Source organism: Acipenser ruthenus, chromosome 15 (genome assembly GCF_902713425.1).
Source record: "Acipenser ruthenus chromosome 15, fAciRut3.2 maternal haplotype, whole genome shotgun sequence".
Taxonomy (NCBI): Eukaryota; Metazoa; Chordata; class Actinopteri; order Acipenseriformes; family Acipenseridae; genus Acipenser; species Acipenser ruthenus.
The window spans coordinates 30090367-30108112 of record NC_081203.1 but is presented as its reverse complement, the minus strand read 5'-3'; the positions used below and the strand labels follow the sequence as shown (position 1 = coordinate 30108112).

The window sequence follows — 17746 nt, the reverse complement described above, 5'->3', positions numbered from 1 at the left end:
CTGTGATATTTAATGTGTTATCCTAGTAATACACCTGCCCATTTCAAATTCGGCACCTTAATACAGTATGCCCATGTCTACACAATACCCGTCACCTTAGCAGTAATAAAAACGCGTACCGCGTACAAATACGCATGTGCGTGCCTTACGTCAAACGTCATTTTACAAGGTTGCTGTGGTAGCGGTAGGCGCCATGTTGAGACGAAAAAAAAGAAACGATAACAATAGTGGGAAAACATAAGAGAAGAAAAACACATTTTAAAGAAATAAAAAGTTGAAATGATCATGATTGGGGAATTATTGGGTAATAAATAGTACGCTCTGGAATTACCATGCCTTTGTAAGTACATAGCAAGGTATTGCTTCTTTGAATAATGGAAAGTGTTTATTTCACATTGGAGCAGATCAGGCCTTCTCGAGTTCAGCCGAAAATGAAATTAAACGAAATACAGAAACCCGAAGAGAAGGACGCATGTAACATTCTTCGTTGTTATTCATTAATGTTTACATTGTATACCTGCAGCCTTAAAATTTGATGGTTTTTGTTTTTCTTTGTAGTTTGTATTCAAACAGAAATTATACCGATATTATATGCTGTAAACAAACTTTGTGTAAAACCATGTTTACATTTTAGAGCTTCAAATAAACATTGGATTTGGTTTATTTTCTTTATTTCTGTGCAAGATATGTGCAGGTATTTAGGAACGAAATGTACTACTAGTGTGAATTAAAGGCAGTTGCTGGATAAACATGCGTGCAGAATATTTGAACGGTCATAATGTATACGACTTAAAGTTTATGTAATTACATTTTGAAAATGTTACTATATTCACATTTCGTTTTAAATAAAACTTACAAGATCAGGTTGAAACGTGATTAATGACGTTTGTCAGAAAACAGTTTAAACACTACTAGAGCTAATAAATTGAAGCTACAAGTTGTATTTGTTAGATACATCTTGCAGAACCGAATATACAAGTCCAAGAATGGCCAAAATAAATAAATTGTTCGTGCCCCTCACCCCCGCGTCTTACTATGGATGAAGACAAAATATTTTACTATGTGGAAGGGAGTTGAAAAATTATGCCTTTTTGTTTTGCTAAAAGTTTTACAGTCCAATAAACAAAAATACGCTTAACATACATATAGACCAAGATGTAATAAAAACTACAATGAAGTATGCGAGTTATATGTAACTAAACACAAATATTAAATTACATTACATTTATGCAGTGGTTATCTAAATACATCTACAATATGTACACTGTTATTATTATTATTATTATTATAGCTTTTGAAATTATCGTGTATGTTCAGGAATTGAAATATACAATAACCAATGTGATTGATGTGTAGTAACCTACTTCCTGCTTGCTAGCTGTGCGATTTCACACCAGGAAACGGCTATATAATGAAAATAATGTAATGTAAAAAAAGTACTTATTTATATAGTTTTATAAAAAAAAAAATAATAATAATAATAATTGGTGTTGTGCTTTTGACAGAAATGTAGTACATCTCTATTTCGGTCATTACATCACAGACCTAGGCCCGGACCAAATCAAAACTTTGACAACCTGCTAATCGCACGTAACAAAATTGTATTCAATACGCGTTTTATTTTTTTCAGTATCTTTCACTATATTCTAAAAGAAAATGCTATTAAATACAGTTTTGATAAGTGCGATTAGCGGGTTGTCAAAGTTTTGATTTGGTCCCAGCCTTAGTTTTCTTCTGGTATGGAGTTCATGGTAGTGAAGGTAAGGTCAACTTCCCATGCTTGTCTCAAAGTTTGCTAATACTTTTCATATTACGAATTAAGCAACTTGGAAGGAAATAACATGTTGATTGTGATACATTATAATTATATTATTATTATTTATTTTTTTACTGTCTACCTGGATGAATTGAAAGAGAAAACTTTGTGGATGGTATGCTTGTTTAGTTCCCTGGTAACTTGTGATTGAAGCATTACACAGTATTGTTGATGACAAAGCTGGTTATTCAAAAATATTTTTTTCAGCCCTGTTGTAAATCAAGTACTACAAGCAGCACAGCAGTCCTCAAAACATTATGGTATCACTTCTCCAATTAGTCTTACCCAGCCCAAGGAGGCTGATTTGATTCTGACTCAGAAGCTCACTGAGGCACTGAAACCTTATGGGGTTTTTGAAGAAGAGTTGGAACTGCAGCGCAGGTAATTACTATATGCAGGAATTTTAGAACACCCTTAGAACCTTAAAAGTTGATTGAATTCACACAAATTAGAATATGACAACTAATACTTTTCTTGGATATGCATTCAGACATCATTGAATGCAGTGATATCTCATGTTTACATTTTGTCATTTTTTATTAAAAAAAAAAGTTTGTTTGAATGGTTTTAGCTTATGATACAAATTCCCAGTTAGTTGAGATTTCTTAATGAAGAAGTAAAATTAATTTAAGTCATGTTTGTTTTAAGTCCTAAGGCTTCATTGATATCGCAGGAACAATATTTTGTTTAGACCTTTTAAATTGTTTTGCATTAGTCATGTATAATAGTATAAATTATGTCTTTGAGTGGAAAAGATGATTAGCATTATTTTGATCCTTTATTTTGCCCTTGTAGAATTTTAGTCTTGGGAAAACTAAACAGTGTGGTTAAAGAATGGATCAGAGACATGAGTGAAACAAAGGTAAACTACTAAAATTATTGTAAATACATTTCTTGAAGTTTTTATGTAATCTGTTACATATTTGATAAAAATGTTTAATTCCGAATAATTTTTGAACAGTATTTATGAACAGTTATCTACTAATGTGTACTTTGTAAATGTTCTGGTTGATTATGTATATATACCCTGATATGACTTATTTATTTTTTTGAATTTGCATAGCATTTGCCTTCCTCTATTATTGAGAACATTGGAGGAAAGATTTTCACCTTTGGTTCCTATCGGTTAGGAGTTCACACAAAAGGTAACTGAATTTATTTTTGCATTTTTGTTTAAGTGTGAAGATCCGTGACAATTACACAAATATTTTAATGAAAATTAGAACAGCATTGGACAAAATAGTTATTAGGGCCACCATGGGCAGTGACTGTATAATCTAGATACAGTGTCTACTGTAATTCAGATATGCCAGTTAGCAACACGGATGTAACATTTATAGGACTTCCATTTGCAAAATAAATCAATGCAGTCCATGTATACAATGTTCCTATCTGGTCCATTCTGCTTCAGTTTGCAGGAAAGTGAGTGAAATTAAAAGGTTTGATTTTCGTCCTGAAGTAAAGTAGAACCCATACCTCAGCTGTGTCATGCTTTGTCTTTGGTTTTATTAACTATAGTTAGTGATATGTAATAAAAGCAATCCTCTGCTATTGGTTGAATGTATTTGGTTACAGGTGCTGATATTGATGCTCTCTGTGTGGCCCCACGTCATGTGGACAGATCTGACTTCTTCACATCGTTTTATGAAAAGCTCAAAGAACAAGAGGAAGTCAAGGATTTAAGAGTAAGTAACATGGCCCGTGCCTGAACAATACCAAGCTAAATTCTTAAAGGGGTCTCAACCAGTTGAAATGGCAGTTGAAGACTTGCTGTAGGAAATTGTTGTTGTATTGTGCAGCTTGTGGACTTCATCACCTTTTCTTTATTGTATAAAAACCAACACATTTTTCTTTTTTGCTAACCTATTATATTTTTTTAGGCTGTTGAAGAGGCTTTTGTACCAGTAATAAAACTATCATTTGATGGCATAGAGGTAAGACTTGCACTGATTTAAATTAATGTTGAGTTTTACATTTTAAAACCCTTGAAAATATGTAGACTGTTGTGGACTGATCTGTTTACAGTTCTGCCTTCTGTCCTGTTTCTAGATTGATATTCTGTTTGCCCGATTAGCTCTACAAACTATTCCTGGGGACCTGGACCTTCGAGATGACAGTTTACTTAAAAATTTAGACATCAGGTGCATAAGAAGTCTTAATGGTAAGGCAATCATTATGTAGGGGTTTAAAGTGGTGGGGGGGCAGACATGTTTGTTTAGTAGACTGAGATTTTTTTTATTAAATTATTTTAAATGGATTTGTTTTCAAATGTGTTAAAATTATTAAAAAAATTATATCCTTGGTATCAAAAAATGTTTGCAACAGTGTTTTTTTATATACATAATACATTAATTATATATGTTAATTGTGACCGAGAGATTAGCTCGCTTATATATTTTCTGTTATGTAATATCACACCATGGACTATATACAGTAGTATTATTTATTTATTTTCTAGGTTGCCGAGTTACTGATGAGATTTTGCATTTGGTACCAAACATTGAAAACTTCAGACTTACCCTCAGGGCAATAAAATTATGGGCAAAGCGTAAGTGAATTATTTATAAATATGTCTGCACATAAATCAGTAATAAAAGAGTAATGTATTTATATTTTACATTCTTACAAATTGGGTTAACACTAACCCACAATTCCCAAATTATTTAGTTTTATGTCTCATCTGAAGGACTGAGCACAAGGAGGTTAAGTGATTTGTTCAAGGTCAAACAGTGAGTCAGCAGTGGCTGAGCTGAGATTGAACCTGGAGCCTCCTGGTAACAAGCCCCTTTCTTTAACCACTGGACCACCAGGCCTCCTTAATACAATCCTGGCTCTTTTAGAAACACAAAATAAGACTTATTTCGATCAAAATGTTTGTTGTAACACACAGGGCTGCAACAACGAGTAGATTTTATGTTGACTAGCTGGTGCCAGCGAACATGGAAAGGGACAGCGCAGCTCAGAGAGAAAACACAGTTTAAAAGAGGATTATTATTTTTTTTTTTTTTTCAGGATCAGTTTATAATTACAGGAGCAGAGGATTAAAAGAAGGTTAGGGTACAACCTTTTTATTAGTTTAGCAACACTGACTGTTATTCGTTTAAACCACACTGGGGTGTGCTAAATTGTAACAGAACAGCAACGGAATGGAGATAGTGGAGCAGGAGATCACTGCAGTGCAACACAGTTCTGTGGCACGGCTTTATTAATGTATACAAAAACAAAAGCAACTAGTCGACTACTGATTTTGCAAACAGACTACCCCATCAATCAACCAGTTGTCGACTAGTTCTTGCAGCCCTAGTAGCACAATGACTCAACCAGAAAAAAAAATCTAAATAAAACATGTTTTCTTGCAGGTCATAATATCTATTCTAATATACTTGGCTTCCTTGGTGGTGTGTCATGGGCTATGTTAGTTGCCAGAACATGCCAACTTTATCCAAATGCTGTAGCATCCACACTTGTTCACAAATTCTTCCTGGTTTTTTCAAAGTGGTGAGTTTTATTGTTATTCAATTTTAACTGATTTGACTAATGTGCAGGGTTAAAGTTGTATGGCTGTGGCTGTCAAATGGTATTACATTTGTACAAGTAGGCTGAATGTCACAGTTCTCATTTGATCATCAAAAAGTTTCTGTTGACAAGATGACCTTTGTGCTCAATCTTTTGGTAGTTAAACCTGCACGGTGCTATCACATCATAGGATATAAGGGCTGTAATTGATGATTGTAAGCATCTCTCTAATTATTTTACCAGTGAAAAACGTTACGCTGAATATTTTATTTATTTATTCATTCATTCATTCATTTTTTTAGGGAATGGCCGAATCCAGTTCTTCTGAAGCAGCCTGAGGATTGCAACCTCCATCTTCCAGTGTGGGACCCCAGGGTAATTTTTAATATTAATGTCCAGAAAAAAAAGAATGCTGTCTGCAATGCATAGTTTATTCTTTGACAGTTTTTGTATTGGAAATTCAAATTCGTTTGACAGCATGCAAATGGAATTTAAGGTTTATTTGTTGTATTTTATTTTTTCCAAAGGTGACTCCAAGTGACAGGTACCACTTGATGCCGATTATTACACCAGCATATCCACAGCAAAACTCAACCTATAATGTCTCAGTGTCTACACGTGCAGTCATGATTGAAGAGTTTAAACAGGGTAAGCAATAAGAGTGCCCACAGCATATTTATAACTGGAGTCATATACATGTTCCCTGTCTGGGTGTAGAACTGCTTGCACATAGACCTCTAAATCAGTTGTAAATGTTTTATATTTCTTTTAGGTCTTGCCATCACAGATGAAATATTACAGAATAAGGCAGAGTGGCCCAAACTTTTTGAAGCACCAAACTTCTTTCAGAAGTACAAGTATGTATTAAATTGTTTATATTGTTGGACACAAATGGTGAAATATATGTGCACCAAGTTATTTAATTTGTATGTAGATTTGTATTTTTGTCATTAATTAAAGGTACAGTATTTTTTTTACCTTTTAACCGTTTAGACAGTTTTCTTTACTTTTTTTTTTATTTAAGACTGGGCATAGAAGTATGTAATTTATGTATTTATTTAATATAGAAGGTAGGTAAACGTTGTTTTTATTGATTGATTTTTATGGATGTCTCCTTGTTTTTTATGTTCTTAATTTATATGAATTAAGCACACTGTAATTCTAAATAAAATATTTTAGCTCACAATCTGCACAATGTATTTCTTGTTAGACTCCTCAATAGTTTTTATTTACATTTTATTTAATAATCATTTTAAGGGGTATACAAAGAAAAGAAAATTACGGCCGATATATTTTTACATTCACTTCTAATGGGATTTTAGTATAGCCAATGGCATCCCATCTGGTATCCTAGTAAGTTAAATGCAGCACCTCTTTTAAAGGGAAAGTTTGGAAGAATTGTAAGTTTTAAAGCCCTTAAATATTACAAGTAACATGTAACTGCATTTTGATTAGTATTTAATAAGGTAGAATTTCTGATTCCTCAAGACATTTATTGGTATTGTCTTTGTTATTATAAATTAACCCTTACTCATATTTGGAAAAAGTTTGAAACTGCCCTCCCTGGGGTCTACTTAAAAACAAAACTAAGTAACTTTACCCTGAGATAACTAATGAAACAGTGTTTTAAGTGGGTGTTGTCTTTTTGTTACTACTAGAGCTGTCCTTTTTTCTAGACCTCTGTACAGATGTGTAATGTTGAAAGACTAAAACAAAATAAAAACCTATCGTACCGTACAGTACATTCCATTTTGTCCATTGTTCAGTGTTTAGTACATCTATCCTGGTCGCTGTACTTACCAATATACTGCCAGACCTTTTAGCTTTAAAATAGTATACGTTTTCTGCCAGAAGCAAAGCTGGGGTGAATATCACCACACTGCAGCCTACCAGTGCACTGTACCAATAAGCAATCAAAGGCAACCTTTATGACCAATAATTGACTTAAGAAAATTAATATTTGGCAGATAAGACTTTACTTTGTAGCCTTTGGTATCTTTAATAGTTTACAAGGATATATTGCAGTGTCTTATGTGTTGCTTTCATAAAGGATCTATTGTACTATGTGCAGATTTTATTTAAACTGATATAGGAAGAATTACCAGTCAGTCTGAATCAAATTAAAGAACTGTTGCGTATTATGCTCTTCCGATTATTGTATTGTAATTCTGTACAGTGTTATACAGAAATCACTGTAATGTTTGAATAAATTAATTTTTTTCTTGTGTCAGGCATTTTTATTTTATTCTTAACACCTCATTTAGAAAGTATTGCAGTGATGCAAAGGTGTTTACATTTGTCCTTGTTTGTAAACCATAGCTCATGCTGTCAGACTGTGCTATAGGCAACAATAACATGCAGGAAAAATAGGAGAACCACTTTATTTCACTTTTAATTTTCCTAGAGTACTGAGCACTTTTCCTGTATCTTTTGTACAGTTTATTTATGGCAGGGGTTGGGACTGTTCTCCACTGTATACCCACAAGGATGCATTACAACACAAAGTTTACTGTAGTCAGGAGAGGCACAAACCAAGCTCCTTCAGTTTTGTTAGCGATTTCAATCAGAGATTTTCAAATGATAATGTGTGATCTAAATTGGTGTGCTGTTTGACTTCCTAGCATGTTTCCATTTTTTCCCAACCAACTTGGGAGATGTATTCATCAGCAGTTTACTAACTTAAAATAAGTTGCTTGTACTACCATTTTATTAAAACAGGTTGCACGATAAATGCTAATTACTTCAGAAGGGTACGGTACCTATGTGAGCTCAGATACTTTTTGTTTGTTTGTTGGTGTAAAAATTGTAATTATTCCAGCCTGTCTTTTCCAAATCAGAATGCAACTCTAAATTATAAAGACATAAACCTCATCTGTCTCTTGTTACACACTTCAGGGTGATGGAGTAACGGATTCAATTAAATACAGTACAATTCAGGTGTTCCTTCAGTACCGCTGTAATTTGTCTTTTTCTCTCAAAAAAATGTGGAACTTCTCCTATAAAAAAAAATTAAGTCATTAGGTCAAAATAAAACTTTGATAATAAACACTGACAGAACAATTACCACAATGTAATAAGCTGCTCAGCAGTGGTTCCCTCTGTTGCTACAGAAGCCAGAGAGGTATGGCAGAACAGGACACAACATATTTATATATATTTTTATCATAATTCACTACTTATAACTTAGGTTCTAATCAGCCAAATGCACCCAAACTTGGGTCTCTGGAACCAACCATAACCCTTACAATTTTAGTAGAAGTAATAATAATCATTATCATAATAAAAGACTAATTACATTTTGAAAACTTGGACTTTCAACCTTGTCTGCAGTACTTGTACCTTTCCCTGTGTCTGTCTCTGATTCCCAAGGGGCGGACTGAGCACAAGGTCAGTGTCATTTTTAGCTTGTGTGCAAAATAATAATTTTGGTAATTATAGAATCTAGTCCCAGTATACATTTGTAAACCTGTCTAATATTATTTCAACAAGGCAGATTAAGTGGTTCACTTACACACACTCAAGTATATGCTACACCTCTTTAGCATGTTTTTTTTTTCTTTTTAAATCTGTGACTGCCATGAGTTTACACTTAAGACCTATGCAAAGTGGTAGTATGGAGACAAATTATTTTTGTTCCTTGAACATACAAAACTGTATGTCTGCCTTTCCAGTCAAGGATGGGAAACACAATTTACTATGACTAAATGAAAGGATGTAATGGAATTGTGCTGTTTTTTTATATTCCAAGGCATTATATTGTGTTGCTAGCAAGTGCACCTACAGAAAAGCAGCACCTGGAATGGTGAGTAGAATAAAAAGAAAATGGCATTATACATGTAATTTTATGATTAACTTAAGTTAAGGCTTTGAAATCTCAAAATTAGAATGCTTCTGTAAAAGGACCCCGGAGCTACATTTGTCTTTTGTCTGCACTATTAAAGATGTGCATTGTGGGTTTCTTTCATCTTTGTATTTAGAACTGGCATTATGCAGTAATATTAGGGTGAGAAAGGTTATAGATGTTATGTTTGGGATTGATAGAAGACTACCATTTTTTATGTTATATAGAGTCTGCTACAAAAAGCAAGTCTGCTGTTTTAATTGATTCACTGTTCATCTGTGTAAAACAAATCTGAACCATGTTGCCAAGAAATGAATGATTGCACAGGCTAACAGTTAATTGTTTCTATATAGGGTTGGTCTGGTAGAGTCAAAAATCCGTATCCTGGTTGGAAATTTGGAGAAGAATGAGTTTATCACGTTAGCCCATGTAAACCCCCAATCATTCCCAGGTCCAAAAGAAAGAAATGACAAGTAAGTTAGGTTTTTGCTTGACAAAATAAAGGTAATGGTATCTTTCAACAAACATTTTAAGTTTTTGTTATCTATCGGTGAGCACCATTTTATAGGTATCTTCCTTTTTATCTTGTTAGCTAAAAGGCTGGATGTCACTGGTACTAATAAATGTTGTACATACTGTAGTATAGGTCTATTCAGTGAGAGTTTCTAGTAAGTTTATATTTAGTGCTTGAATGTAATGTGTGTTCTCTACTTCAGGGAAGAATTCAGCACAATGTGGGTTATAGGGATTGTATTTAAGAAAATGGAGAGCAGTGAAAACCTCAATGTTGATCTCACATATGACATACAGTCATTCACTGATACAGGTAAGCTTTTTTGTTATTAGTTGTTGTCATCAATTGTTTAATGTTCTAAAATCTATAAAATACATGGTTTCATTAATCTCTTTGAAGAACTTGTGAAGCCAACTGTATAGTAGCACCGATTGGTATTCTAGATGCTAACAGTTCTACTTTTCAAGGTTTCAGCTATTGCAGGTGAATTTTATAATAAATATTTTTACAAGCTTGCTAATCTGACTATCTGGATGACATGATCCAGGTCTGTACAGGAATACTGTCTCTGTATGTGACTTACACGGTTTGCTTTGGATAGAATGTGATGCTTATGCAGATCATCTAATATCAGAATGGTATTGCAGGGGCTTGAGTGGCTGCTATGTGCTTGCAGCTTTGATCACATGGTTTTCCAGAACCACAACCAATCCTTAATGGCTTACACAGTGCTTTTTATCTTTTAGTTTACAGGCAAGCAATAAACAGTAAAATGTTTGAGCCTGATATGAAAATTACAGCAATGCATGTCAAGAGAAAACAATTACACCAGCTTCTACCGAACCTTGTTATACAGAAGAGGAGAAAGGTGAGAGGAACAGCACATTCATGTTTTAAGACATTAACCTTAAAAACAAATGTTGGCACCCGTCCTAAATACCCGACATACAAAATTGAAAGCCCCCCCCCCCCCCCCAAATACAAAATATCCTTGAATTGTTTAACTGAAGTTTGAAATCTAAAGCGGTCAATAAACCAGGTCACATTTTCCTTTGAATAACTGTAATTCTATTTTATAAAATGTTTCCTATTTATGTGTTTTGCAGCATTCAACTGAAGGCATCAAACTGATGAATGAGAACAGTATCGATCTGTCATTGGACAGTGACAACAGCATGTCAGTACCTTCTCCAACTGCTGCTTTGAAAAGCTGCTCTCAAAACCATTCCACCAGTCCACAAGGGTAAGATATACTGTAATCTTTTTAGGATATATTAAACACATTTCAAGTTACTTTTGTGAGGCCACTTCTACTGTCCACTTAATTTTGTTTTGTGCACTGCTTAGTCCTGGGCATTATCTGTTGATTTGCATACCATGAAAGCAGTATTTGGTTCATTTTTTTAATTTATTTTTATTTTTCCTTTTAGCAGACTAAGCCCAACAACATCTGTGACCAACACTCAGTCTGAAGCTCAGGCTAAACCTGAAGCTGGAGGAAACTTGGTTATCCCGGGTGGTATGTTTGCCTGATTTGGCTTTTATTTAATGAAAATTTCAAACTCCCTGATTTTTAACACATGGTCCCAAAGCATGTTGCAAATTTGCAGTGATTCTTTCAGAGTGGGTGTAAGTCCCTTCTGTACTTGTTTCCAGTGGGTCAATAAACATGCTATAAACGTTCTGTACGCTATTGTGAGGTTCGCGGGGGGGGGGGGGGGGGGGGAGAATGCACTTTGACTTTGCATAAAAATAGTGTTTTGATTTAAAGACAAATTAATTGTATTAATTTTACTTTAGGTATATTGGGTGAAAACATTCTCAAGCCTCCAGCAGCTCCCCTAGCCCTAAAGCCCTCCTTGACCTGTGTTTCATCTACACAAGTGATTAACCAGGCTCCGCAGCCTGCGGGAACCCCTGGTACAAAACCTGGAATAAAGAGAGCAGGGTCTCCTCACCCAGAGGAGACCCCAAAAAGACTGAAAGCGGATGAGGTAAGTCGCAGTGAGAAACACTGTTGAGCGGTGGGATGATTTGTCGTGGAGTGAAATAATTTAACTGCAGTCTCCCCACATTAGTAAATCTTTTAACATCAGGACACACCACATCTACAGCAGAACCACTGCATACATATGTATGTCTTTAATAGATATGTAGATGTGCCATGTGCTGCAGTGCATAATGATAGCTTAACATTTCAACAGGATAATATCTGGCCACACACTTCTCATGAAATGTATACACAGGGTTTCCTACAGGATTATGTCTTCATCTGATTTTAAAAAGTGATTTTGTACAGTAGTGGCTGTTGAAAAACTGGAATATTTATGAATGGCCACAGTTTGCTTGAGACACTTCAATCCTACAAAATACTAAATAAAAATAAATTGGAATTGTTTATAAGAAATATCTGATTATTGAGAATAGGCATAACATGTCTGAATTCTCAATTTACACTATATTCACTGAACTGAAATACTACAGGCAAATCAATTTTACATTTAACTAATCATGTTTATTTTTATTTTAGGAAACAGAAAACAGTTTATCAGCAGACATTTGTGCAGTTCCGCCAGATACTAAGATGTCTACAGAAATGGAGGTATATCTGCTTGTTAAATATATACCATAACAACATGATTTACAAACCAAAAAAACGGATTCATTCTTCACAATTCTTTACTCTTTACAAAGTGCACCACTAGTAGTGAACTATCCATTAGTTTTTATTTTGATAATTTGACACATAATGTAAAAAAAAAACAAAAAAAACATTTTAGTAGACTTGTATATGAGATGTAATGTAATCTCTTTGTACCCTCTATAGAATATTTAAATATTTGTGTTAATGAAATTTCCAACTTATATGTTCAGTTTCCCCACAGTTTCAGTGCTTAAAGTCTTCTAATGGATATTTTCTGGTTATAGGTTGGAGAAGTTGTCAGTTCTACGAATGCTGGTGAAGGTGACATGGAAACTAAAGACAATGTTAAGGTATATACAACGGTATTTATGGACAGTTTCTGCTGCCAGTGTGCAGTGATGTATAGGGAATGTAGTTCTTCTTTGCCAGTTCTATGTGAAACATAATCAAAGCCTTTGCACTGATAAATTCCACCTTTTCTTCATCAAAAGTCTGTTACCAGGTTTTCATTTGTAGCTCATTGATAGGGTCATTGATAATGAAGAAATCTACCCAGATTCTCATTAATGACTACAAATAAACTACTACATTTCTAGTCTTTTCCATTTGGATGTCAGAAGCCATTATGAAAAAATAATTCAATCATCGTAATGTTAATGTGAATTACGTGTCTTATGCTGCTTCAGTAAGAATTCTTAATACTAACTTTTTATTTTATTCACTTAACATAGGAGCTGGATTCAGAAGAGAGGTTAAATCCACCAATTCCTGCAGCACAGGTACCCTCTTTTACTATTGCACTTTTAAAGACATTTAACCATACAATTAAATGTCAACTGTATGCACCATATTGCAGAAAATACATTTGAACATGTATAGAACAGGTATGTTTACTGTGAAAGTGCATTTGCTTGTACTTACGTTTGATATTTCTTTTCAATTGTCTTTTTACAGAGACTGTCCAGTACAGACCTCTCGGACGTCCCCACTCTCCCTCCCAACCCCATTCCAGTTGTGAAGAACTCAATAAAGTTAAGACTGAGTAGGTAGAATTCCCAAAGGACCCTGGAGCAAGAACTCCCACATCAGAAACAATAGCCTACAATGTGTCACAGACCAGAACATCAGCTGCAGGCAAAAAGGACCCTGGATGCTGATTTCAGCTTTCTTGATCAAGGGCAGTAGCTATTGTGTTCTGTGTACACATGATGGCAGTATTCCTCAATGAAGGAATCAGCAGCAACTAATGATGCTGCCGTTGTATGAGAGACCCTTAGTGTGTGTGTGTTAATTTTTTTTTTTAATGTTTGTTTTCCATTGTTTATACTGAAAGTATAATATCCATATACAGTACAAAATGCATATTTTAGTATTTACTAGTACTGTAAAAACAGGTGCTGGCTTGTGTTATGCTGTGGACATGCACTGATATTACACAAATTAAAATACTGCCTACATAAATCATTCATAAAGACCACTGCATTTCAGAAATAGTAAAATTTGCTCTATTCATAGAAGATGTCCAGTGCCTTTTTGTTTATTTGCAGGAATTAAAGTTCTACCAAATTCTACTTTGCAGAATAATGTCAACTGTAAACACTGTATTGCGGAAAATAAATTTGAACATGTATAGAACATTGGCTTAATGTGTATAAACCAAGGGTTTAGAAAAAACAAAAAATCTTGCCTCTCTATTTTGAGGTTGATCTATTTACATTTCTGGAGAGCACTGCATCATAACAAACATTCAAAAACAATCACAGCAACTACAGACACTTCTTAACCTGGTAGACAAATATTTAAGTGTCTTTTTCGCTCCCTTTGTTAAAGGTTAGAAAACAAAAAGATTAAATTCAAAACGAAAGTAAATCTGCCCTTTTGTTTTGATTAAGTAGCTTAGATGTATTTAAAAATGACAGCAGGTTTAATAAATGAACCACATTTTCTGCAAAATGTATTTAGCTTTTATTTCAGGGAATTTTTCTTAATAATGGTATAAAGATACCCATACATATTTCAAAGGGTACAGTTAAAATGAAAAGTAGATTAAGCAATTATTAGTTCTGCATTTTGGTGAACAGTTTGAGTGAGTGATTAACATACACCTGTCCTAGGTGCCAATATTGTTATTATTTTCCCTAACTTTCAGGGTTCTTGATACAGCCAATTCAATATAGTGCTTTTCAGGAATTGGCTTTTTTTTCAGTAAATCGGGAGATGCTGGTCCTTGTATAATTGAAGACAGACTCCAAGTATGGAAAACAATGATGTTACTAAAGGAATGTGCTATGATTTACCTACCCAATTAACTTATTATCTAGTTGCAACGAGAAGTTAAAGCCCTTCTGACTATTTTAAACACAGATTTATTTGATATGTTTTGTATTCTGTGATTGACATAAAAAGGGGTTGAGTAAACGTAAAGTACAACCATCTTTAGTAGATAATTCTGATACATGTACATTGTACCTCGAGTGTTTCTGTATTGTGAACATTTTTGCAGATTTTAAGACGGGTTAAATTAATCCTGTTGACTATATGGAAAAAAGTAATGTGGGTTTTCTTTTTTTTTTTTTGTTGGCTCTTTATCTAAATAATTTCAGTGAAGGACAGGAGATGTGTTTATTTTTTCCGGGTTCTATTAGGTAATTAGCCAGTGGAAATAATTCCCGTTTATCATTGATTGCAAATTGTTGAGCTGTCCAGTCTGAATACTCAAGAGTAGCAAACGCAAGTAGTACCCCTCTTCAAAACTCAGGTATTCAGAAAGAAATGGGTAGTCATATTAAGAAAAAGATCTATTGTTGGTCATTGCTTTTGCTTATAAAGTCAGCTATGTGTACATATTTTAATCAAAATCTGCTTTAATGAACCCAGATGCCTGTGTTAGTAATGTTACATATGTTAGAATGTGTTGGTGAATTAATAAGGACCACTGTTGTTTGACAGCCTAGACAGCTAATGTATGTTTGCATCAGTACGGAATCATCAGTTGCACATTTCAAGATTTTTTTTTTTTCCTTACAAAATCATTTTGTTGGGATTTTTTTCTGTAAAATTGATTTTGTAAAAATAATAATTGTACTGTTTGTTTTTTTTTTTGTGTGTTTTTATTCACAAACTAAATAAAGGTTCCTTGCTGCTGGAAGAATAAAGTATGGCCTGTGTTAAACATCTTTCTAGCTACATCGAAGAAGAAAAAAAAAAGGTGTAATAAACACATTCTTAGCTTCCCAGGACTTCAAAGTTCATGTAACACAACATTTTCACAAAACACAATGAGCCAGATTTCAAGATATTTATACCAACATGTGTTACCACAAAGAGTGATCAAATCATTTTCCTTTTTGGGCTGTATGTGGCATTTTAAAATGGGGATTAACAGTATATTCAACACATAATAGACAAGTCATGCCTGTGAACAAAAATAAATGAAAGCACAGTTAAGTGAAACATGCACAGTTACAGTTGGTGAAATATACTGTTGTGTGATGCATATGTGTGTGGTGGCAAGAACTGCCAGTAGATGGCAGACTAATTCAATCTATAGCAATCAAGAACGTATCAAATTACAAATATTTGCAAAGCCAGTTATATATATTTAACATGGTTAACTTCTGCCCAGTTCCAAGCTGTAATCACATTTATAATTGTAGTTTTATTATATAAAGTCCAGGTTTAATTCAAATACATGTTTTCACCTATGCATGTTTAGTGACTCAACACACCTTTGTATGTAATGTGTTCTGGGATGGTTAAAGCCTTTTGTAACCTTGACATGATGCTTGATATGTATTCCGTAATCACATCATAAGCTACGGTTTATATGGTGAATATTTTGAAGACCCCACTTGTATTTAAATAGAAAATGTGTTTTGTTGCTTAGGAACAGTTTGCCTTCTGTCACAGCAGGGGGCCTTCTTGTGAATACCATTATACCCTTGTTCAGTGAAGACACAACACAGATCAGTCTTTTTTGCCAAACTTTTTTTTTTTCTTCTGTTTGTATTTATTCCAAATGCCCACAAAAGAGTGCTTTAAGACAGTACATTCTAGATAGCAATTCACTTCACAAGCACAATGTTAAAGTAAATAAGTCAAATAAACTAGTTTGGTCAGACCTGTCAGGTATAGTGTTCTTTATTTCAGTGTTTTCTCTGGACATGGGATTGAAGGAAAGGAGTCAATTTGAATCATTAACCTTTTTTAACTCAAGATTTCTATGAAAACTGCATTCTGGAAAAGTAAAAATAAATAAATAATAATAATATATGCCCTTCGCAGAAAATAATGATTTGATTTTAATATGTATGTTTGTGTTCATTACTCAGCTTTGTAACATGCATAATACATATTTGTTCACAACACAATTTACATTCATGTTAGATACTGTGTGCTTGGATAATCTAAGGGGCTGTTAATAGTGGGGACGGAAGCCCTTGTAGAAACATCAGGTACAGTACAAGTTTGCACAGTGGCTGGCGCCCCATGCTGATTTGCCAATATGCCTCAACTCCACTGCTGCTGCTGATAGATGTTGCATCTCTGTGGGTCTTTTCCTGCTTAAACAGAATGTAATAAATTACTGGCGAAGAGGAGCTGTCCTTGTTAGGAGCTGGAGATTTTTTTTTTTTCTTTGTTTTTAATTACAAATAGTTATTTGAGAAAACACTTAACAATTGGAGTAAGCTAAAATATTGAGCTAGTGTGCCCCTATAACAACTAATGGGGTTTCTCCCTTTACTAATTACCTTTAAAACTGCCTTAAAAGCTGCTTGAGGGACCATCCAACAGTGTTTTTTTAAAGACATGTGGTGAAGTTACTGAAAGAAATGGAGGGTCACTTTACTGAACAATAACAGCTAATCCCAGAGATGAGGAATGCATCTGTAGCATTCTGAGGCCCCTAGGACCTGAGTGTTAATTTGCTGAGCAGCTATGCCGGCTAGAAAAGTGTTAATTTATTTTAACCCTTATAATTACTTGTAAATCTAGATTGTGCCTTGTAAATAAAACAAATGTTGCACTCAAAGGCAAGCCCACTGTGAGAAGTGAATTCAATATCCAATTGTGGGTGTCTGATGTAAAATAGGTATTGTGGTGTAGGTTCACTAATTGAGAAAACTTTGTATCTGATAAAAAAAAAGTCACTGGAATAAACAGGGCTCACACTGTCTTTTCATTCACCCCTGGTCTGAATGAGCACTTGATGTCATCCTGTGTTTAGCTGCAGCAGCATTTCTCATGCAGTTTTTCCAGATCTCTTGCAGTACAGTTTTTTGGGTTTCAACCAGAAATTCTTCCTGTTAAAAAGAAGACAGTCTTAATAGTATTTACTATTATTAGAAATTCCTGGATCTATTGGTTACAAAAAAAAAAAAAAACATGCTATATTACAAGTTCACGAAGGGATAA

The 17746-nt window shown here is 34.2% G+C and overlaps 2 protein-coding genes across 4 annotated transcripts in view; one reads left to right on the top strand and one right to left on the bottom strand.

The window, feature by feature from the left end:
- Positions 1–156: 156 nt before the first annotated feature.
- Positions 157–15472, top strand: LOC117973959 (poly(A) polymerase type 3-like). 2 transcript variants are annotated; one of them, XM_058987818.1, is made up of 23 exons: positions 157–340; positions 2024–2197; positions 2612–2678; positions 2880–2961; positions 3392–3501; positions 3697–3750; positions 3866–3977; positions 4275–4364; positions 5176–5314; positions 5635–5707; positions 5860–5980; positions 6105–6189; positions 9081–9134; positions 9527–9646; positions 9890–9999; positions 10434–10555; positions 10794–10930; positions 11121–11206; positions 11488–11681; positions 12218–12289; positions 12616–12681; positions 13063–13110; positions 13286–15472. In XM_058987818.1, the coding sequence occupies exons 1-23, from the start codon at positions 333–335 to the stop codon at positions 13379–13381; spliced, it is 2220 nt and encodes a 739-aa protein (XP_058843801.1). In that variant the 5' UTR covers positions 157–332; the 3' UTR covers positions 13382–15472. The 2 variants fall into 2 exon arrangements, with proteins under 2 accessions (XP_058843801.1, XP_058843800.1); XM_058987817.1 differs by having other exon boundaries at positions 11118–11206.
- The window catches only part of LOC117422536 (protein phosphatase 1 regulatory subunit 37-like), a 35018-nt gene continuing 32142 nt past the window's right edge, over positions 14871–17746 (bottom strand). The window contains exons 11-12 of one of the 2 annotated variants that reach the window (XM_058987819.1): positions 17502–17634; positions 14871–16890 (exon numbers count right to left, since the gene is read on the bottom strand). In XM_058987819.1, the coding sequence (XP_058843802.1) occupies positions 17515–17634 (120 nt within the window). In that variant the 3' untranslated portion in view covers positions 14871–16890; positions 17502–17514. Of the gene's footprint in view, positions 17635–17746 lie in introns of both variants that reach the window. The other variant, XM_034928002.2, reaches the window with a different exon arrangement.

Excerpts from the sequence above, each read along its gene's own strand:
- LOC117973959 (XM_058987817.1), top strand. Across the intron at positions 9,647-9,889 it reads CCAAAAGAAAGAAATGACAA|GGAAGAATTCAGCACAATGT; the intron begins GTAAGTTAGGTT and ends TCTCTACTTCAG. Across the intron at positions 11,207-11,487 it reads AAACTTGGTTATCCCGGGTG|GTATATTGGGTGAAAACATT; the intron begins GTATGTTTGCCT and ends ATTTTACTTTAG.